The sequence below is a fragment of the Heliangelus exortis genome, chromosome 5 (assembly GCF_036169615.1).
Source record: "Heliangelus exortis chromosome 5, bHelExo1.hap1, whole genome shotgun sequence".
Classification (NCBI taxonomy): Eukaryota; Metazoa; Chordata; class Aves; order Apodiformes; family Trochilidae; genus Heliangelus; species Heliangelus exortis.
The window spans coordinates 16,487,529-16,511,103 of record NC_092426.1 but is presented as its reverse complement, the minus strand read 5'-3'; the positions used below and the strand labels follow the sequence as shown (position 1 = coordinate 16,511,103).

General features: G+C 35.1%; 1 protein-coding gene across 4 annotated transcripts in view; it reads right to left on the bottom strand.

The window, feature by feature from the left end:
- RPS6KA5 (ribosomal protein S6 kinase A5) overlaps window positions 1–23,575 on the bottom strand; it is a 72,413-nt gene continuing 48,838 nt past the window's right edge. For 3 of the 4 annotated variants that reach the window (XR_011726250.1, XR_011726251.1, XR_011726252.1), the window contains 11 exons: window positions 18,344–18,494; window positions 16,877–17,038; window positions 15,486–15,611; window positions 14,627–14,760; window positions 11,581–11,674; window positions 9,153–9,323; window positions 5,405–5,596; window positions 4,652–4,811; window positions 3,512–3,675; window positions 2,185–2,491; window positions 1–2,147 (listed from right to left, as the gene is read on the bottom strand). Coding sequence is in view for 1 of the 4 variants with exons in the window: in XM_071745775.1 (XP_071601876.1) it covers window positions 2,252–2,491; window positions 3,512–3,675; window positions 4,652–4,811; window positions 5,405–5,596; window positions 9,153–9,323; window positions 11,581–11,674; window positions 14,627–14,760; window positions 15,486–15,611; window positions 16,877–17,038; window positions 18,344–18,494 (1,594 nt within the window). In the remaining 3 variants the exon portion in view is untranslated. Of the gene's footprint in view, window positions 2,492–3,511; window positions 3,676–4,651; window positions 4,812–5,404; window positions 5,597–9,152; window positions 9,324–11,580; window positions 11,675–14,626; window positions 14,761–15,485; window positions 15,612–16,876; window positions 17,039–18,343; window positions 18,495–23,575 lie in introns of all 4 variants that reach the window. The other variant, XM_071745775.1, reaches the window with a different exon arrangement.

Below are 23,575 nucleotides of genomic sequence, written 5' to 3'. Positions count from 1 at the left end.
TTTGTTTGTTGTATTTACAGCAAGTTTATTGGGGAGCAGGAAAGTATTCTTTTACAAACAAGGCATGTCCACTATTGAGATTACTTCCAAAGAAAGCATTCAGAAAGCAAGCCTGAATATATTACATTGACAATTATTTTTCAATATTTTAACATTGTTGACTTATAATTGGTTGTGTTATTAGTACATATACTGATCTTTAAATATACTACACTTCTACATAAACAGTGCAAATCTCAATATTCACATCAACCTGAAATTAATGCTGCAATTACTGTTGACATTCACATCAAGAAAGTAGTAAACTATTTCACATGAGCAATTCCAAAACCTCAGAATGCCATTATTAATATTAAAGAAACACAGAACAAAGATGTTTGGCTTTAAAGCCTTGTTTTGATACACACAATCCCTGTAAACATGGATGTATGGTATTTCTCAATACTGATATCTGATATAATTCTATAAATAAAACAATTCCTATAACCTTTTTTGCATAGGGTTTGGATTAAGGTTACTTTAAGATAGAGCAAGCTGTTAATGAAGTCCCCTAGTCCTTTAGTCTTCCATCATCCAAATTTAGGCATATGATTAACTTTACAAAAGGAGTCTTTGTGACTTCAGTGGAAACTTACACACGTAATCATTTGCAAAACTGGAGTAATCTTTAGCACTTAAGTTTGCCCTAGTCATTGAGAATACAAGCAATAAAAGAGCTCTCCATAAACTTATAAAATACACTAATTTAAAAGTTTTTGCTGATGTTTCTGTAAGTCACATTCATGATTCCAAAATTATGTACATACTATACTATCACAGTAGGAAATACTTCACTGCAGAACACCACAGTGAATGAGTTGTGAAGCACAGTGTTCAATATAATTTCCCTTTAGTATTCCCAGTGCATAAGTTGTTAACATCTACACTACACAAGGTGCCCAGGTCTAGTATTTGTTATATACAATGTAAAAGCAAGATAGAAAGAGCTTTGCAGTTTAAAGTAAGGAATGAAAATAGTGGGTAATATACAGGGATTCACTCCTGCAAAGTACAGAATTCTCCTTCACAACAACCACAACCACCACATATGATGGTCATTCGATCCAGTAAAAACAGTGCTCAGCACCTTGTAGGGAGATCTGAGTGCACTTTATAATAAAACATCTCTTTTGGATGTTATAAAGTGCAAAAGAGAAAATACATATTCTTATATTTTACAGTCACTATTAAACTGCCATATTTGCACAATGCAAAATTCAAATAACGTGGTATATACTTTGTATGGACCCTATAATAACAAATGTTGGAACTGGAGCTTTTGCATCTTTAAAAAAATCTTAGCATTTTAAAGTTACTGTGTAAATATAAAAAGAAAATATAAATTATAATTCTTGAAATAGATATTTTAACATGTGACCATTTTCCAAAACATTCCATAGGAAATTTCTCTTTCTCTTATAGCATTATATTTTAGAATCTGTAAAACATTTCAAAAGTTAGTAACTTTAAAAAACAGAAATTAAAAGTATTGTGTATCACAGTACTAGACACCTCATCTTATCAAACATCTGTTACTTTAGATGTTTCTTTAAAAATTAAATAAATACAAAAAAATCTAAGACTTATATTCCCAGTTGTTTACAAGACACATGGAGTTATTTTTTAAAACAACATAAGATCTGTATAACACTTAATTTTGCTCTTAAAATTCAAATAAGTGGGATCGATTGTAACCACCAATTTAAAAGGCCTTGAAGTACTATACTGCTTGGTGCATGGTACCAAAGATTCCTCACATGCAGGAAGAATTACACTGTCTGACATTCTTCAGACAGGTGGGTAAAAGCAGACAATCCAAGAGTTCTATACATGTTACAGAGTTTTCCTTTCTTTGAACAGTGGGGAAGAAACTGTGAGGAAGATTCTGACACTGAGAAACAGTCTTCCTCCAAGCTGTACCATGAGCACCATAGCTTCTTACTTTGAGCTTTACTGCAAAATTAGTAATTTTAGCCCTAAGAGAATACAATGGCTGTATAATACTATTACCCTATATCCAGTGATGCAAAACTTGAAGCTGAAAAGAAATTTATTGAAATACAAAGCTAAAAAGGTATGATTAAAATATGTTTTTAAAGCAACAGACATATTCCTGTAGCCTGTAAGCCACAGAGAGAAAGGACAGGAGAAGACAACATAGGTACTACCAAGTTTATAACCACTTAATTCAAGACAGGATATTCTGTCCTTTTCAGTCAGAGAACTGGAAGATGGTTTCCGGGTTATTGCTGTCTGTAGGATTTGTTGGCTGCAGTGTCTTTGTAGGTGTAGTTTTACCATGAGAATGAGAGGAAGAAGAATGTGAACTTTCACTGGAGCTGCTACGTGTCTCTGTGCTTGTACTTGTTTTTTTCATTTTTCTTCTCTTCGCAAGAGGTGCTTTGTCAACATTCTGGAGACAAAATCCTTCCCTTTTGTACTTGTTAAAGGCCTGTTTAAAAAGAAGAAGTAATTCTAAGCTTTCTAAGAGGCTTAAAGACATTTTGTGCCTCATAGCTTATTATGAATGTTCTATGGTAAGCCATAAGATAAACTGCAATCTCTTCACAGATCCCTAGTGATTTGTATTGCAGCTGTAACAGTAACTTCACTACCCTGTACATGTATTTCAGAGCCAACACATAACATTAATTGGCAACGTCCCCTCCATATACTTTTTAATTTAGAATATTTTTATTAATATTATTTATTTCTATTTAATATTTACACTACCTTTTATTAAGCTCAAGACCTATTCAAGATTACATTTGCAGAAACTACACTTAGTTAAAATACAGGTTTTCTTTCAGCCCAACTTATATTGCATTATTGAGACCTCTCTAAGTAACAAATATTTTCTTTTTGTCTTCTTGGTAAGATGCATCTACAAGTATTGCAGCACAAATCTGCTCAACTTAATTTTATTTTTTGTAGAAGAAATTATGAGAGAACTATGTTTTTATAATATAGTTTTAGTTCAAATGTTTTGGGTGAACGGTAGACAAGCAAGTCTATTTTAAAAAGTACCAACTATATTAAAACCAGGAACTAGGTATATTCCAGAAATATATATAGGTATAGTCCAGAAATTAGATTTTGTAACCATAAGGACAAAAATTCTGTTGCTTAAATAAAACAGAAAGTTTCTTCTGTTTTCAAGAAAGTTTGAAGACTTTTTCAATAGACTTCTCTTAAAAAAAAAAAAAACAAAAACAAAACCAGCTATTTATTGAACAACTCCCTCTCAGTTTTCAAAACCCCATTGGTATAAATGCCTTCAAGAAATTTATTCTTGCTTTATCATCTATATTTTCACTGTACTCACAGATGTTACTAATGGAGGGGAAATTGCAGCTATAAACAATCACTGTATTATATAAAACATACATATTTTTATTTTAGAGAAAACATACAAAAACCTACATTAACACATTACAAAATTTAGCACAACATATGATTTCTTAGAACTTACATGAAAAGTGGCTTTGACATACGTATGCACTGCAGCTCCTGAAGAGCCCAAGTTATCAGGAGTCATTAGAGGGTTGGATGACAGCTGGCTGCCATCCTGAAGCCATTCATTGTATCTCAGGCTGGACATCTTAATCCTTTTGTTGGGATCCACAGTTAGAAGTCCTAGTAGAAATATATTATATTAACCTATGAGCTATTTATCTTCTTTTAATAGAAAACTCAATAATTTTTAAAAAAATCTCATGCATTGCTTTGATAAGTGAGTCACGACACTATTCTAGGTGTGCCTGTATTTATCCTAGATAAGGCTCACACAATATTACACTATCATCCTCTCCAAAAGAATCAAGACATACCAGTTATCAAACAGTTAAATAGCAATTTCTTGCATCTCTTTTCACATGAAGTACCAAATGATTTCTTCACTGACAACCTGTCTGTGACGAAGCTCAAGAGATTAAACCTCAGATTATCTGCACAATCCACTGAAGTCTGAATCTGGAGATGCCTACATTTTTGGCAGAAAAATTCCTTACAAGTCTGCTTCTACAGAAATTCAAAACTCCATTTTAGCAGAATTAAGATTGGTGTCTATCTCATGCTGAAAAAATAATTCGATGCTCAAAACCTTAGGGGGAATCAAAGCATGGCAAATGTGAATGAAGCAGGTCAGAAAGCTACCAGTCTGGGTACACACATTCAAAAACAGCCCAAGGTGAGGATTATAGTAATATATTAGTTTTCTACAAAAGCTCAGCTTTTAAAACATTTATATCATAACCTGGTGCTTTTAAACAAGCAAAAATAACATAAAAGAAAAACTCAGCTTTTAAATATGTTTTAAGGAGCAAATTCACATTTCTCAAGCTCTTCAGTTACCTCTAACTCTGCTGACCACTCAGCATCTCAGTACATTAGAAAGCTCCCAGCTAAGCACACAATTTGTAATGCCATCCTGCTCTGTTCACCTTTACCTGTAACGTGAACTAGGGCTGAGCTTGAGCTTGTACACAGCTCAAGCTGTCAGTATTACTCATTAGCTTAGGCACTCTGATGCTGATCACAACATCCAGACACTGTACAGTTATCTAAATTTTAACTTTTGAGATAAAAACATGAAATATTTGTGAATATTTACCTTGAATTAACTCCTTAGCCTCTTCAGAAACATTTTTCCAAGCTTCTCCTTCAAAGGAAAACTCTCCCTTTTTAATTTTCTTCATAATTTCCAGTGCACTGGTACATGTTAAGCTTTTGTCTTGAGACTGAAATGGTACCTGTCCTGATAGCATTGTATACTGGCACGAGAATAAAAGTGGTATTAACAAGCATTACATATTTACTGAAAAGCCTATTATTAAATAAGGAGCACTGTTTGCAGTGCTTAGAATAAAAATTTGACTAGCATAACTTCAAGGCTAAAGAAAATTTGAAACATGCAAGACTTTCTCTGGAGCCATTGTTAGAAAAAAACAATTACCTGTTTCAGAATATATACTACAAGTAAGACACAATGATATTTCTACCTAGTTTGTATTTATTGGAATTAAATTTTTGTAAATCAGATTCTCTCTCCAAATTGAAACTATAGGAAGATACAATGGATGCCCATAAAATGTCCCAACAAGAATCTCTTCGTAATAACCAGACTTTATATAAAGTATTTTTTCCAATCCCAAAAATGTTGACTTTAATTTAATGCAAGGAAAAAAATATTCTCCATCCCTGAAAGACATCCCTCTTTGGAACCTATTACTAGGGAAGCAGTATTTTCACCTCACTTGAATTCAGTATCTATCCATGCAAATCTGAAATTATGTCAAGTCCTCTGTATTTTAACAAAAAGTAAAGACATTTAATAAATTTTCAATTAAAAACCTTGATCACTCACCAGTATTACCCCTAAACTCCACAGATCACAGGATTCATCATAACCATTGTGATTCAAGAGCTCTGGAGCAGCATAATGGAGAGTAAAACACGGAGTCTTAAGAGGCTGATTATCAGGTGGTTTTAAACGAGCAAAGCCAAAATCAATTATTTTTATTTCTGAATTATCACTTTCATCAGTAAACAATAAATTCTGAAAAACAAAGTAAAAAAATCAATACCAGCACTGGCTATAAAATTGGTTAGAATACTTAATAGTTACTTTTTTCCTAGATTTACCACTACTACCGATTAGCTAGAGAAAAGGGAAAAGTAGAAATAACTGCACTCTGGGATATAAGAAAGTATGATGCATTTATCTGCCTCCTGTATATCTGCCAGCCTGGATAGTTCTGTCTGAAATTACTACTGAAAAATGGGTATTTAGAAGAGAACATTGGGGAAAATAATCTGGGGAACACTGATAAGAAAAAAAATGCAGTGAGATCAATATAAATGGAGCATTGCCTTCTTCATCAAACAGAAGTTTCTTAAGCTTCCACTTCTTTCTGCCATGTTGTAAACATCAACTTCCCTGTGTGTGGAACTCTTGTTACATGTCTCCTCTTGTTTCTGAATAGTGGAAACACACTGCAGCTGTATTACCCTGAGCACAGGAATGCAAAAGAATAACTTGAAAGCAAATAATAGTGGACTAGAGAGTACACCAATAGCTCAGTAGTTGTACCAACTGCTGCCTGGCATGGATTTCAAAGTCAGTATAGATACACTTTCTGGAGACCTTGGAACAACAGAATCCAAGCACTGAAGGTCACATAGCAGTCTAACCTAAAACCAATGGCCCGCTCCTTACACCAAGGGAAAGAATCACTTTGGTTGGAAGATACCTTCAAGATCATCCAGTCCAACCTTTGACCAACACTGTAAGATCACCACTAAACCAACCAGGTCTACAGGCTGTTTAACTCCAGGGAAGGTGACTCCACCACTACCCTGGGCTTGATATGGTAGTCCCTGAGAACTGCAGGCTTACAGACTGGAAAGTGGCATATCAGACATGAAGACAGACAAGTTATAATACTGGAAGAAGATTTAAAACAATCTGTTCTTTTTTCTGAGGATTTATATTCATTAAGAAAGATACAAGAGTGAAGCTAAATCCTAGGAGAAATGGCTGAAAGCCAACACAAATTTTAAAATTATTTCTACTCCCCTTTCTAACTTCTGAGAAATAGATCAAAATTCTGCTGTTGCCTTAGCTGTTTAAACTATGCAATGCTAGAGTCTCAATATTAGAAATTCTATAGCCCTATTTTATAACACAAGGTGAATCACTCAAAGTAATTAATTTCAAACTCATTAAGAAGGGAGAAAAAAACAATTGCTAGACAGCAAGTAGTTCAATAAGGAGAACATGTGAGCATTCCTTATCAATAAAAGAGACTAGCTGCTACAAAACAGTATTTTTGCATTCTGTAACGCTGATACAGTTTAATGCAGAATTAGTAAAGTCAGCTTTCCATATTAAAGTATTGTGCAAAAAAGAATTGAAAGCAGTCTAATTACAGAAAAGAAAAAAAAAGTACAATGAGGATAGGTGATTAATACAAGCATCTCTTCTCAGTGGTGATGATTACATAGCCAACAAGTGGAACAAAAAAGAACTGCAGTAATGCTGGTTTAAAAAGACCTCCTTCTTTAGGATAACAATGAAACTGGTTATGCACAGAAAGAAAGGTAGATTCCAAATATCCTAAGTGGGATTCAGACTACTTTGTTAATTAGGTAAATAAAAAACGGCAAAATCCAACACTTAAAGCTGTATTAAATGCATATTTTAGGGAGATTTATATACATATAAGTCTATGTGTATATAAAAAACATTATTTCTGCCTTGGTATGTGTTTTCTAATTTCTTTAAAACCCAATCTACAGACTAATGATCACTTCAGACACAGTCCTCAAATCTTTTACTGAGAGGTTCCAAATGGTCATATACACTACACGAAGCCTTTATTTCTGCAAATTCTCAGTCTTCTATCCAGTACTTTTCCTCTATTTTGCAGAACAGTATATGTGATTTAATTACCATTGCTTAAATCAAATAGTCTTCCACTCCATGCAAACAAAAAAAGCCTCTGCCTTAGTTACATTTTCAGTACATCTTAGTTACATCTGCCCTAGACACATTTTTTAAAGTAAGAGTTATCACTGTCACTGAATGTCAAAGTCCAACATCAAACAAATCTCACTGAAATTGTTAGAACTGCAACAGAATTTCCCATAGATCTTTATAGAGAAAGGTGCACTAATCACATCTATATTGGGAAGCCTGCATATCCCATACTAACTTCTTATCTGAACCCAAAATAGTAACTTGCAAAATAGCAAGCAGGAAGGAGACAGGCTGATTAAGGCGAACTTTGTGGAGGCAATGCATTCTGCAAGCTCTTTGCTAACCCTTCATTACTTGGACTTCCCAGACTTCTGTTCTAAAACATGATGTAGAATTGATGACTGCCTAATTTACCATGCAGCTGGAGCTCTGCTTTACAGAATCCAGCCTTTATATTTTAAATGGTAATGAGACTAAAATTACGATAATACGGAGAGGAATTTTTCCGGATTTTTGTCCTTTTAATACTTGTTTCAAAAGCTGTTTTCTTTCCTTGATGATGTCATCAGAGAAGCTTTTTCCAAGAGTTACGTTTTCAGCTGACTGATTAGAATTTCATCACAGCCCCTCTTAATTATTTAGTAGAGACTCCAGTACAAACATGTTTTCAAATATCTGTGGTTTTGGACTGATTTTTTATTATGAACACCTTACCAGACTTATTTACCTGTTGAATTGGAATTACTATCAAATAAGTAAATTTATAAAATACCAGGAGATATGGTACAAAAGAATGAAACATCAATAAGAATGGTGGTTCACTTTAAACTTCAGACACAAAAGGAGCAGGTATTTCCTGAGGCATGGTGTCTGTAATAACCAATCCAATTTAACATCTTTACTGGATGAACTAAGATCAGCTTATGCTATTCTTGGGCTTAAGAAAACCAGCATGTATCCAGTATCATTGATGGTAAAGAAAAAGGAGCAAATATTGGCTGCAGGAAGAACAAAGCCAGTGGCCAACTTTACCATAGTAAACTGAACGGTCTACAAGGCAAGATGATGCTGCACAATAAAAGTACTAGAACAAGTAATTATTGGGAAAAAAAATAAAATAAGTGTTTCTTTTGAGAAACTACTTATCTCATTGAACTCAAATCGTACATCTTTATCAGCTGGCTAAGTTTGTCTGTTGTTCATTTTGTATTTAACTGGGACAGAAACCAGTACAAGAGTGTCACAGCAAACTCCAAAAGAAGTCCGACCAAGGGAATGAGGATCAAACAGAAGGTGTAAATGTAAAGGCAAAGTACTCAAACAACCCAGCTCTTCTTGTGAACTGTTTCATACAATAAATATGTACTTACCATTAGTAAAACCTGTCCCCAAATGGGCAAAGAATGTTTTTGAACAAGTTAAAAGAGGTTAAATTGCTTACAAAATTAAAAATGTCCTAATAGTTACTTTTACCTATGAAAAGTATCGCCAGAATTTGCTACACAAAGCCACTAACGTTTCATTAAAAAAACAGATGTCAAAAAAGCTGTAGTAAAAGCTAGAGGAACAAAAACGTGTCACATTTCAGGTGATTAATAACAATCTCTAAACATATATAAGCAAGTCACTATACCTCAGGTTTCAGATCTCTATGGACTACTCCTACATCATGCATATGGCTCACTGCCGAAACAAGTCTGCGCATGATGTGACTGGCTTCAGTCTCACTAAAATGTTTCTTTTTCTGAATACGTTCAAGCAATTCTCCTCCCTTCAGCAATTCCATTACTAGGAACGTGTGAAGCTGAAACAATAAATGAAAATATGGAATGTTAGAAGTTTAACACTACAAACCAACATTCATTCAGGAGCTAGGGGTTATTCCAAAAGCTCTAAGTTTGAAGAAATAAAACTGATGCTCACATCAATATGGAAGGCCAATCATAAGTGTCAAATTCTCTCTCAGATGACATTTTTTCTATCAGTCTCACTGAATGTTGATGTGTTCCCACTTCCACCTATATTTATTTACAAAAATGCAATGCTGCCAGGTAAATGGATAAATTTCCAGGGAGAAGACATGTCTTCCTTTAGGCTAAAAAATAAAGCTAGAAAAAGCTAAATTTTGCTGTTTACGCTGTTCTGATGGAGGGGTATCTTTCTATTAACATGCACAAGAAGACAGCCATTTAATTTTACCAAATTCTTTAAAAGTACCCTGCAATTTTATTGTGAAATTGAAGATAATCTACAATGTCTTCTGATTTCATCCCCCACAGAGTAGCAGCCAGATACTCTTATCATTTGAATCACATCAGATACCTTCCCAAACATTAGAAAGTATTTTTTTAATTAAAAAAGTAATGGTTGTTTAGATGGTTGTTATTTGCTAGACGATCAATAAAGAGTGACATCCTTAATTATAAGGCAAAATTAGCACATAGTCAACTGCAATTCAAATATCTTGCAATTAAAAAGCAGACTTCTCAGGACAGGAAAGTGAAGTTAGCATTCTGAAAAGGCAATAGATTTAGGCATGTGATGGCTTCTAGTATTTCCTTTACCCAAATGACAGTGACAAAAGTAGTTTTTGCAAGCAAAGAAAAAAGTTCTGGAAATAGGACAAAAAATTAAATTAAAATAAATAGTCAGGAACAGGAGGTGTACAGTATTTAGATATCAAGGAAAAGAAGCAGAGGTATGCAGACTGGAAGTGCAAAAACACCTTAAAACAAACAAGGTGTCACTAGTCACATTGCTAGTAGTGCTTGTTGAGATACCCTCTCCTGTAAATCTTTGTTACATCTTGGGAATTGTTAAAAGCTAGAAAGGATGGAGTCTTTCCTCTGCTAGAAAGCTTCTTTTGGCTCACCAAGAGAGACTGCAATTCAATACTTTATGGTTGGATTATTACTGTGGAATTTGTTCAGACTGGTATTAGATTAAGTTAAAAATTGGAACTTCCTAAGGCAAACTGCAGAAATATCAAAACTAGAAAATTCTCACCAGGAGAGCAGCCTGTTTGGTTGCAGAGCAACCCAGAGAAATTTAATTTTATATATTCCTGAGTTTTGTCAGTTTGATTGAAGAAAAGTGAAAAAAGAAGTGATCTATCCTACACACACATGTATTCATACAGTATATAAATGAAATAGAAAAAAAAAAAAATAAAAAAAAAGGCTTCCTTATAAATAAAGTTTCCAGTACAGATCTTCCATCCTCTCAGGTCATTTTGGAAGTGAGCACTCTCCTGGTCCTTGTATAAACAGCATGATGGGGACAGAGCGGGATTCATAGGGAAGCAAGAGAGTCCATGTTCCAATCACAGAGCTGTTTATGTTGGAAGGAGCTTCTGTAGGACACCTGGTTGCATCCCCCAGCACAGATGAGGGCCAGACTCCAAGTCAGATCAAATTATGGCTTATTATATGCTGTGGGTCTTGCATTATACTAACGGAAAAGACAACTGAAGTCTTAAACCCTAAACTGATCTCAGTATATTATCAAAATTAGGTTCTACTTTCACACTTGGTAATGTAGCAAGCTTCTTGATTATTTCCATTAAGTTACTAATATGTATGAAAAAACACTAGATATGTAATCTTTATATATAAGATCTCAAAATTATTTCATAAATATTTTAAGATTCATAACAACCTCAAGGAAACACATCCAAATGGGTCGTGCAAGCTCCTAGAGAAAGAGACTCCACAACCTCTCTGAGTAGCCTGTTCCAGTGCTCCATCACCCTTACAATAAAAAAACTTTTCCTCGTATTAAGGTGGAACTTCCTGTGTTCCAATTTATGTCCATACCCCTTGTGCCACAGGGCACTACTGATAAGAGACTGTCCCCTTCTTCTTGACAGCAACTCTTCATATTTGCTAGAGTAAATGCAAGTTCCCTTGAATGCAACACATTCACTTCATCTTCAATACTGTCCAGATGAAAGCCATAAGAAAAAAAGTTGCCTTCATAGTAGCAGTATGCTTAACCCATAGAAGTTCTCAGGAAAACAGCAATGTGTTTGTCAAGTGATGATTAATGTTCCTTTGAAATACCTGATCATGATAAACTTCATGCAACTTCACTACATTCGGGTGTCCCTCGCAGAGTTTCAGAGCTGTTATTTCTCTCTGAGTGTTGGCTTCCAACCTGGAAAAATTGAGCAGTCACTTTTGTACCGATTTTACTGAGCAAACTACATATTCAAAGCATTTCACCTTTTCTAACATGGCTTACAATCCAGATGTTTTAATATTATAACCACTTGAGCACATTTTAAAACATATTCCCAGTAAACCAAGCAAAACTCTTCACACAACCCTTTAAATTAGGACATGAAAAAAAAAATGCATCCAAATCAAACGATGCTTTTATGCAACTGCAACTCACTACATCAAAACCTGAAATTATATTTTGGAATAGTTTCTATCTCAAACAAACCTTTCCCTTTGTCCAGGGCAATTTGACTCCACCTCTGTTCCTACAAATGCTAGTTAGTTCAACTTTATCTTGAAGACTCAAATTATTGGCCCAACCTTTTTCCATTCTTGGGTAAGTACTTCCAAAGGTTTATGGAAACTATGAGCTCCTAGTAGAAAAAGAGAGTAACATCACCTACATCTGAACTGTATTATACAAATGAACCCCTAAACAGGGCACTGCAAAAGTCTGACAGGAAGAAATAAGAAACTAACTCCAGAGTAAAAATTATTGCACAATTCTCCTTATAGTACTGAAACCTATAGCCAAAAATGCGAACACGGTGAACACTATAAAAAAATACGTGAATGAAGACAGACCAAAACATTTTGGTTTCCACTAAATGCATATGTATGTTTATTTTGGGCAGATAACACCTGAAATTTTTTGCCAAAACTCTCTCGAAGAAAGTCTCATTCTGTACTGACTTAAAATAATGGCCTCATGAATAACATAGATAGAATCTCTTTCACCACATGTCCTAAATTTTTGATTGCTTCCCCCTCTTCCACAATCAGGACCAGAAATGTGAAAAGAATTTTTTGCAAGAGAATTCTATTTTCCTGCAGACTTTATGTAAACAAACTACGCTGTTCCAACTGCATCTGTTGTTTAAACTGAAAGTGATTTCAGGTCCTTAAGAAATTAACAAACTGACTCAGGTAGTCTTTTCCCTCTAAACTACTATCCAGAGAAGTTGAACCTAGGAAACAGATGAAAGTTTCAGTGTCATGAACATAAATTTTTTAAATTTGTGTGTGGACTTCCTTGAGTATTTCCCCTTTACATACAGTTGCCATCTCAGATTTTAAATAGGCAGTATTGGGAAAAACAAATGGGAGCTTCTAACAAAGTTAGAACAAGTTCACAGGACTCCACTATTTAATTTTGTTGAAACTGATGGATGGAGGCAGGTCCAGCACTACTAACAAAGCAACACCATACTGGAATTCTTGGTCTAAGCTTTCATCTCAAGTATCATGAACAGGTTTGCCTAGGTGTAGGATTCACTTTTTTGGCACCTTCCATAGGCAAGAGTGAAAGACTGGCTTTGAGGCCAAGCAGTTACTAGAAGCCTATTTCACTTCTCCTTTTAATGAGACTTACTGGTGTGGTCCTCAATGCAAGATTATTTACAGTTTAACAGTTTTTATTCACAGCTGGAGTGCGGGTTTACTGTTGCCTCTAAATACTATATGAATACACTTTGGATTCTGCTCAGAGCCCGCAATCCAAAAAGTAATCTCTGGATATAGACCACTTCTTACCTTCACTTAGCCTGGTCCACCAAGATGATGGAGAAACAGCAAAAGAACCTATCAGTAACACCACTTAGGCACATAATTCCTACAAGTTTAGTTCTATAGGAAAAATTGATACTAGTTTGCTAATGTTCTCCAGAAACAAAAAAATGCATTATCTTAAAATGAGTTAGAATTACTGATCTATGGGTTTGCATGTAACATAGAGAAAAAAATTTAATATAGACATAAGGCAGAGATTTCTACATTAAAATACCCAATGTCTACTGCACAATACTTTTTTAAGGGCTCATTATAATGAATGAAATTCTAGTTAATGAATATTACAGGGTGAACTAGTTCACTGTAAAATACATACCTAGAGTAGGATTCAGTGGCCTAAGCATAGGAGAGTCTAGAAGACATCAGCCATGAAGACATCTACATAAAGGTAGTAGTCACAAGACTAATGGAAACTGGAGGGCAGATATGACACCAACAGATGCTAAAGTAGCACTATGCAGATGCTTATGTTTTAAGTTACTGAATCCCACTTCTATTGCATGGTAATTTTGAGTCTCCCTGTAGGCTCCACTAATAGTTTTGAGTAGGTCTCCACTAATTGTAGCAGACTTTAGAAAGCTGACTTTGATACCTATATTCAGGTGTCTTATTTGTGAACTTATACTACTCAGAAACGTGATGAAACACTAAAGCTTGGGGGACAGTTACTTCTTATCTGGAAAAACAGAGGTACAGCCAAATGTCTTGGAGAAGAGATCACTGTGAACTACTTTTCTGATAGCAGAACACTTATATTTATACACTTTCCCTTTCCTGCCAGCAGTCTACAACACACTAGGGTCATTTTTACTACTGAACACTGCCAAATGGAGCTAGAAATCCATCCACCCCTCAAAGAATTTATCTCTATTTCTTTCCTGAAACTGCACACACACACAATTAATTAGATCTGAGGCAACCCACACTACAGATCCTTCTTAAAAGCAATGTCCAAGGCAATCAATAGGGCTGCTGAGGAAAGCAGCCTGCATTCAGTTCACTTAGGTCTAAAGACAGGAGGGCCTCATACCTCACTCTGATTCAAGTAAAATTAGGGGAAATAAGGGTAGAATACAACTAGGAACCAGAAAGATACTCTAGGTTTCTTGCATCCTCCCCAACATAAATAACATTTTGTTTTAAAAGACACTGAATCTTCCAAAGGTCATTAGGTTACTAAAAGTTTATGTACATTCTTGTGACTGGACATTATTTTTAAGTTATTTTTCCACTATCAAAAATCTAGCAAACATTATTCTAATCCATGGGTGACAATAAGCAAAGAAAATATTTTTATTGTCTTATAGAATATTTATACCTTTTGCTAATTATTTTTACTGCATACTCTTGGCTAGTTTTCTTGTGTAAGCACTTTCGACAAATGGAAAAACTTCCTTCTCCCAATGGTTTCTCTTTCAGATCCAGTTCATAATGATGATAAAATGGAGAGTCCTGTTAGGAAACTGTCTGTATTTAGTTCTGCAGAATACTTTTAGTATACACAGTCAAAGACAAAGAGTAAAGTTTTGTGAGAAGTTTTCATCTACATTTAAAATTGTAAAAGAGCTCGCTTTTTGGTAAAATATCTTAACTTCTATTTCATATAATACATAACTTTATTTGAATAATCAAAGAGTAAAACTTACGTTACATTAAACAAACAATCACTAAATAAGTCATTATTACTAGAATAGCTTAAGATACAAAATATTCAGACAAACAGGATCAAAGATGGCTGCACATACATTTATCCACAAAACTATGTGCTCATCTGAAGACATCACAATAGCATGTGTTCTTATAGGGCTTCACTTAACTATATATATTTTGGGGCAAATACATTATAGAAGGTATCCTGATATAATTAAACCAGCTTCAAAAATATCTACAATGGTTGCCTGAGTAAGAGCGATCAGGAGTCTAATTGCTATTACTACTTTAATTCAGTCCTCTGGAAAACCAGACAACCGCCTCATTTTTCAGATTAAACTTCAACCACTTCTTAGTAGTACCACATGCAAATTGTAAGATTGGATCATCTGAGGAGCCATTTCAGAGAACAGATAAACACATAATGACTATTTTGTAATCTGTAGTCTAGCTTGTGATTGCTGCTTGGAAAGTTATATGCAGTTCCAATTTAGCCATGTTAATTCAGCTCTTGATATTATTATTACCTTCATCATAGCACTTCTGGCAATAGTTGTAGCTCCAGGCCGTTCATCCCCCATATAAAACTGCAGAGGATCTACTATAGCTGCATTGCGTTTAAACAAAATAGAAGGTGCAACGAAAGAATATCCCTATTGGAATTAAGACATCAGAAAAGGGCATGGCTTGAAATCATTACACACAAACTATCATACTGCATACCAAACATTTGAAATTTCAGAAGAAATTTTCATATAAATCAGAATTTCCATCACTTAATACAGAAATCATAAGTGGCTCATTGATGGCTACCAGTGTGAACTGGTAATCTTTCTGGAATTAGTTACAAGACTTTCGACAGTTACAGATAAAACCGCAAATACTAAAAATAGATAAAATAGATAGGACTACATAATACTAAAAATCTGTCTCAGCTTCAATTGTTTTGCAATAGCGATAAAGGCTCATGCTTCAAAATAACTACTTTACCAGAGCATTTTTAAATTAAGGCATGAAACAGTTTTGATGCTGTGATGTAAGCATTAAACCATTTTAAACAGCAAAATAAAGTAAGCTTCATATTTATCATGTGCCCAGCTTGGGTATTGTAGCAAGAACAGCTCAGACTACCACTGCAAGATGAATCAGATCATATTATTACACATATAAATAGGTTGTTATAGTCACTAACAAACTTAACAACTTGTAAAATATGTTATATTAATGTACACTGAGCATGGATCTGCTCAAAAACAGCCAATAAAACCCAGCAAAACTCAAGGAGGGGGGAGAAGAAAAAGCAATCTGAACTGCTGTTCACCTCTGAGGTTATGGTTCCAAATTCGAGGATGCACATGAGCTGGTTTTGTCCATTTGACATCAAGACTGTGCAGTCCAAGAATGGATCATTCTTTCATATCATGGAGGACATGGTGAACAAAGCTTTCTCACAGACCTGTATACAGTTGTTTACTAAATAGAGCACTCCTACAGGATGTTAAAGAACTACTTTCAACTCTGCAGTTAGCTCCCACTTCTCAAAGGAATTCCTCAACTAGAACATAAAATGGACACGAGCAAACTACATTGTTATTGTCTAAGCTGATAACCCAGGATGACAAACTGAAGATAAGACTCACAAGGTATGATGAATCAATAAAGGAGAGACTGACTTTATTCCAGAAAGTAAGACATTCAGCCAGGAAAGGGGAGACATGGAATTTTATGTTTGCAGTAGGACTGTTTCCACCCTTCTCATTTTGCAACTACTGGACAAACAGCCCAGGGAACTGGGATTGGGCATTATACAGTTTATTACAATAACTTAGAAGACAGGGTAAAAATAAAAAGCTAGCTATACACATGGAATTGTACAATAACTGTGTTTCCTTTGGATTAATGTGAATTCTTAAAATACCTGAAATATTCTTTCTGAAGTCTGAGGCGTTGCTGCTGGAGAGTATGTGGGATCCATCTCTGTAAACTCTTCTGCAAAGTTACTAACATCCAACTCATCTCTGATTACTGGTTTAAATGGAGCTGGCACTTTTTTAGCAGCTAAGTCATCCCAATTCATATTCTAAACCAAAAACAGGAAAATAAGTTTGAATCCAATGAAAATTTATCAGAAACAGAGAGTGGAAAGGGAATATTGCCCAGAAACAAACACCCCTAACTACACCTGCTATTTTCACAGGCAGATGGAAAGCACTCAAAGTATGCCCTATTAATTGGCTTGCATAAAGGCAGGAAGAAGTATCATACCTATTTGTGATTATACAGAATCTTTAAAAAAGAAAAAAAAAAATTAACACTGGAGACAAGCCAAACAATTAGTGTGGCAGCCCTTAAAATATTTTCCTCTATTCCAGTGGAACCATTTTTATTTTTGTAAGTCAGAGCACATGCATGCAGCATCCTCAGTCCTCACTGCTGATTTCTGTGGTTAATTACTGATATCTGCTTCCAGCACCTGAAGAGCATAATGCCTCTGGATTCTTACTGAAACACATGAATTAGGAAGCACAGAAGTATCTATGAGAAAATAGCCTTATTACTGTAAAGAAGTGAAACTAAAATGAAGTCGAGTTTTGAAAGTGTTGCATGAGCAATAAAGGTATCTTTCAAAACAGTGAATTAAAGGAAGCTTAAATATGTGCTGTCACACACTTATAAGAAGAAGGAAATACAGAAAGGATGAGAAGAAATTCAGAAGTTGAGAAGCCAAGATATTGTCCATACTGAATGTTATAATTACATTCAGAATAATTACTTGGAAGATTTAATTTATACTACAAACTTTCAATAATCCAAAATTAATTTTAAAAATACTTGACTTCAGAAACACCAAAAAGTTATACTTAGTTTTTTCAAAGAAACCACACGATTTTAACTGCAATGGGTGTAGTAGTACAGATGCACACAAATCCAACTTCAGTGTATTAATGTGGTTTCAAACTATGAGGAAGTCTGAAAGAACTAAAATCTACTAAACCAGACTAAAGATTTTATTAGGTAAAGGAAAATATAGAAGAGGTGTTGATAAAATTCAACATTGGTGCTAAATATTAAAATTTTACTAAGAATGTTAAACACACATCACATAATTTAAGTGTTTTATATTAAACCTTCTGGTTTAAGTAGTGTCTTTTGGCTGCTTCAAATAACTGATAGAAATAGACTGAACACATTTAAAAAAAATCTATGATGCCCTTCTTGTAGCAGGGACAAAATCAATATACATAATCACATGTCTGTTCTTACTAACTTCAGTGCACTTCTTCATGCAATTAATGTGTCTCTAAGCTGTTCTATTAACAACTGAATTTCTTTAGATTTCAAATGCACTAACATAGAGTAACTGGTAGCTGGGAGTTTGTTTTACCTGGAAAAATGGATGCTGTTTGATTTCATCAGCATCAGTGGGACCACAGCCTAGCCTCTTCTTGGGATCTTTCATCAGAAGACGCTGAATTATATCCTTAGACAATGCACTCATTTCTTGTGGATAAGGTGGCTCACTTTTTAATATTCTCCTGGAAAAACAAAAACATATATTTCACAATTATTTGATGTGTTGAGTGACAAACCAAAGAGTTACCCTGATAATGGTAGCATTTAATATTTCACATAAACTTCTACTCTATCCAAAGACAAGAGAATGACAAATGTGAAATCAACTGGTTATTTATTTAACGATTTGAGGAATTGCAGACACAAACCATAACATCTGTATGAAATAAGTTATGTAACTGAGTCCACAAAAGAAAAACAATCTTCATTTCATACACACTGAGCTTACTGCTTTTATTCAAAAGAAATCTCATAGCTATGACAGTTACACAAAACCAACCACTTGATGCCTAACAGCAGTCAAAACCCCAATACAATTCCCATGTTGCAAATTCTTATAAAATAAAGAGAAAAAACACACAGTTGGGCCATCTGAGGTTTCCTGCATGTTGGATATTCTGTGCAGTGCTCATGCCCTATCTCAAAAGGAGGCACTATAACCAGCAAAGTTTTGTAATGAGATTAATCCGAGACACAGGATGTGCTTCATATGAAGAGCTACAAAAAAAGCTACAACTATTTAAATTTAGTGAAAAGGGGACTTAAGAGTCACTGGACATAGTGTTCCCTTCAAAATGATGAACAGTAAAGAGAAAATTAATAGAGACCTCACTGTCTCTTTAAATACAAGAGCTATAAGCCAGCAAATAAAGCTAGTGGAAATACAAAATTTTGGAAGCCTAAGTAGAATCACATTTCCATACCTATATGTTGCATTTATAACTACCACAGTCATATGTAAAGAGGAAAGCATGTTTTCCTTCAGATACTCCAAATATTAGATACTGAAACTAATGATTCAAGGAAAAGTGTGAGTGCACACACAGAACACACATACCAAAGACAGCTTTTAAAAGATATACAAAACCCTTCAGCATACAGATTCACAGAATAATTGAGGTTAGAAAGGACCTCTAGAGGCCATCTGGTCCAACCCCCTGCTCAAATGCAGACTGAAAGATTTTGAAGCTATCAGAGGCTGAGGCTGAAATTATATGAGGTCCTGGCAACACTAAAATCTCAATTGTTTTATGTCTGTGATAGCACTTAAGTTGACCCCTGCAGGACATTTTAAGACTCAGTTAAAAATTACTGCATGACATATTCTTAGAGTAAGCTATCCCATGGGAAAATTTTCATATTTAAAAATGTAACTTCTTGGATTACTCCAACAATAGATGGAAACAGATTGTTTCCGATGTAATCTTCTTCTGCCAGTGTGGAAAGGCAAAACCAAGTCCAATATGTACACATCCCAGGGGTTGTTTCTACTGACACAGTATCACACTTCAACTGGGCTAACCTCCTGGTTTAAATAACACTGGAATAAGTTAGGAAAATGCATTTTAAGATGTATTGTGTCTTTAAATGATGTAAAGATGATCAGCCAAAAAATGTCTAAGTAACAGCTACTCTGATAGCAGAAGAAGAGCAGCCTTAAGCCTTGTCATCAACTTCTGGACACACTTCACTTTATAGGAAAGAAGAAAGTACAATATTGACAAATTATTTCTTAACTAGGGACACTGTCTCTGAAAAAAAAAAAAAAAGATGCTGCGTTGGGATGATTTGTAACAAGGTTAACAAAGTGAATAAGTAAAATTTCTCTGTGCAGCCTCAGAAGATCAGACTCTGTAGCAGTAACAGTATTACTGCTAAGTGGTAAGTGGTAAGTGGTAGCCATAGGATCCTTTCCTGTCTCAGGCTTCTCATGCAAATACAAACATTCACTTAAGAAAAACAGAGGGAAATTGACATTAGCAGTGGAAATTCTTTTATAGAACATTGCACTGAAAAAATAAAAGAATTCTTAGCAGTAAACACCACTAGAAATTCTTATCCTTCTAATTGCAGATTTCCAGTGACATACTGGATGTTTTCAGTCAGACTGTGAACTGCAATTGGTTGTATCATTGACACGATAAGTGAGCAAGTCCCAGGTGAAGCTGACACAGGCTTATGAAGTAACTTTTCATATTGACATTCTGCTCTTTGGGTAGAAACCTTGGGAAAGAATCCCCTATAAAGATTTTTATATGTCAAAACAATTAGCATGTATGTTTTGCCAGTAATAGTTCAGTATAACACTCTCTTTTACCTAACGGAAAACTTACTTGGCAATTCCTGCTTTTTTGCCAAGATGACTGTTTTAAATTATTCCTTTTAAATGCAAAATTAACAATGAAGTGGTATTTAGCTGTCTGAGAAGCTATGTATCTTCCATCTGTTGACCCTCCTAGAGAGCACTGCACAGAAAGCAGCATTTTGCCATGCTGTACAAGCAGAGTTCATGTAAGCTGCATTTATAAATGCCAGAGGCATTTGCTCAGAAATATTTTTGAGGTTGGCTGATTGATAGCATAAAATATGCATGATGCTGTGGACTGGTTTACACCAAAACCACACTACAGAGGCAGTAAAGATTGAAGCTAATATTTTTAGAAGGTTCATGAACTACTTACAATTATCATGGAACTGAAGTATGTAAAGTTGTATTTACATTAATTAGGATGGAAAGCAAGCTGCCAGGAAAAAAAGATCATGTGGGATTAACATGTCAGAGAGCAGAAATCATTGAAGACTAATCAACTAGTCTGACCAAATAGAGTCTGGCATCATTAATACATCACTTCATTAATTGAAAGGTAGGTCACTCAAGGCTGTAACAGTTAGGGTCCACAAGGTGTTCAGAGGAAGAAGCTGTGCATGTCAAAAGTCCTTCCCAGGATGTCTGTGCTTCTGAAAAGAAGCTATAGTATTTAGCTCAAAATTTCCTTTTCTTTCCTGGAAGACTTCCATTCTCTTGCACATTTCTTGTTTATGTGGTCCAGTAACAGATGTAAGCAGGAAGAGTTAAGTGTACCAAGTGGCAACTGGTCAAAGCTGCTGAAGGACTAACTGTATTTTCTGCTTCTCCTAGCCTAGTACAACCCCTCTGAGCTGGGATGAGCTGCGATTACCCCCTTGCTGATGACAGCAGTCTGGTTGTACTGAAAACACTTTGGGAGAAATCACCCTCACCAAGGAGGTTATGACTGCATTATTTTCATCTTACCCTTCTCTGTGGCAGCCTACGCAGAGCTAGAATCTAACCCCATTTGTATTGTTTTTCAAGAATTTAAGCTCTGATTAATTTCTCCCATAAACATAACAGACCAAAATCACACATAATAATGTGAAAAACATGCTAATGAATGATGAGGAGAAACATATGCTTAATCTTCAATGAGTGAAAGACACAGCAGGGAAATGACACCTTGACCTTTAGATACTCCTCCTCTTTATCAGTATCTTCAGATCCACTCCTAATGATAGCACAGGTGCAGGCTGCTGAGCCTGACAAATTACCCAAAGAACTTGCTAATATTGGTATTAAAAAAAATCCATCCATCGCTGACTGATGCTAGATCATAGTTGAAAAATTACAGAGTGACCATGTGGTTTCCTACCTGTTCTTTAGCAAAGCAGTAGAGATGCACTATGTGTTTGCTGGATGAGTAAAACATCCTTCTAAAGAAGGGACAGTATTTAAAGCCAATAAAAAATTCATAAAATACAAGTCAAAGGCTTATACTACAGTCTAATGAGAATTTGAAGAGAATTCTGACTTCATTCATTCCAGGGTGATTTAAGCAGGAATGCCCTTGCAATGCTCAATAAAGGCCTTACAAAGACAAACTGTGTCATTGGGAGTTTTCCAACACCAACAGCAGATTGCTCCCAGTGGTTAAGATAATACAAATGCATACAAAATATGCTGTTAGCTAGAAGCTGCAAGATATCTTCTTAATTTTTTGTTTTAATTCACTCTGCAAACAACTTAACTAGTGAAAATTCTGACGTGCTGCACAGCTGAAAAAACAATTTATGTAGAAGAATATAAAAACATCTATTAACAACAGAACCGATTTGGCAACCTAACTTACTGATCAATTTGACCAATTTATGTTTTAGCATTAAACTGACCAATCTGTAAACTATATAAAAAAATGCTATTAAATATATCCAGAAAAATATAACCAGATATCCAGATACATACATGTATAGACATACATATATATCCAGATCTGTATATATCCAGAATTTATTATTGGAAACCATACCTATGTAACTCATTTAATACAGTAACAGCAAGAAACAAAACTAATTACAAGGGAGGAGGATGAAAAAGTTCAGGAATTGGTAACCACTAAGTACCTAAACAAAGAAAAATTTTATAGACAGAAAAAAACTAAAAGGCAACTATTTTGCTCAAGACAGAGGTGTAAGACACGTGATACTGAGACTGAATCCACCTTTCACCCTCCACTGTGATAAGCCTGAAAGCAGATGCTTGAACCTGACTGTGGAAGAGATGATAATAAAACAGCAAGAGTGCAGAAACTGAAGCTTTTTTTGCTTCCACCAGGTAAAAGACACAATCAGATCACAAAAACCTAAAAGGATCACCATGGCTGACCAACAGAAATATTAGGTTTATGCTAGAAGTGTTAAGTAGTCTATTATCAGTGCTATCAGAACTGTATTATAAGCATCATCCACAGGTTCAGGGAATCAGAAAAGTCAATCCCAAGCTGTAGCCCTGTAAAAGGGCAGAGGAAAAAGCTTCCAAAGCAGTTTTCACTTTACATTTGAAAATTACTCAACTGAATGTCCTGTCACTTCAGAACTATTGCCAGATTCTTTTGATCCACCTTTGAGCTGTCAGATCCATATGTGTATCCCCAGCTACAGGCAAATTGGACACTTTCTTAAAACTATCTGCTTTATGGAAAGGTTGAGCTGATCAGTGGCCAGTCACTGACATCATGTGATTCACACTAAGTCTAGCATCAAATAATTTCCTCTGGACTCCCAACTAACCATATGTTATGCATTCCAGGTAGATAGCTATAGGCTCTAGCATAAAATTCCAAGAGCCTTCTGTCCTTTAAGAGATCTAGCAGTCACTGGAGACTTCAATAATTCTGTTAAATAGAACTGGAGCACCTAAAATGATACTCTGGTAGAACTTTCTTCATAAATTTTAGATTAGAACTCTTAG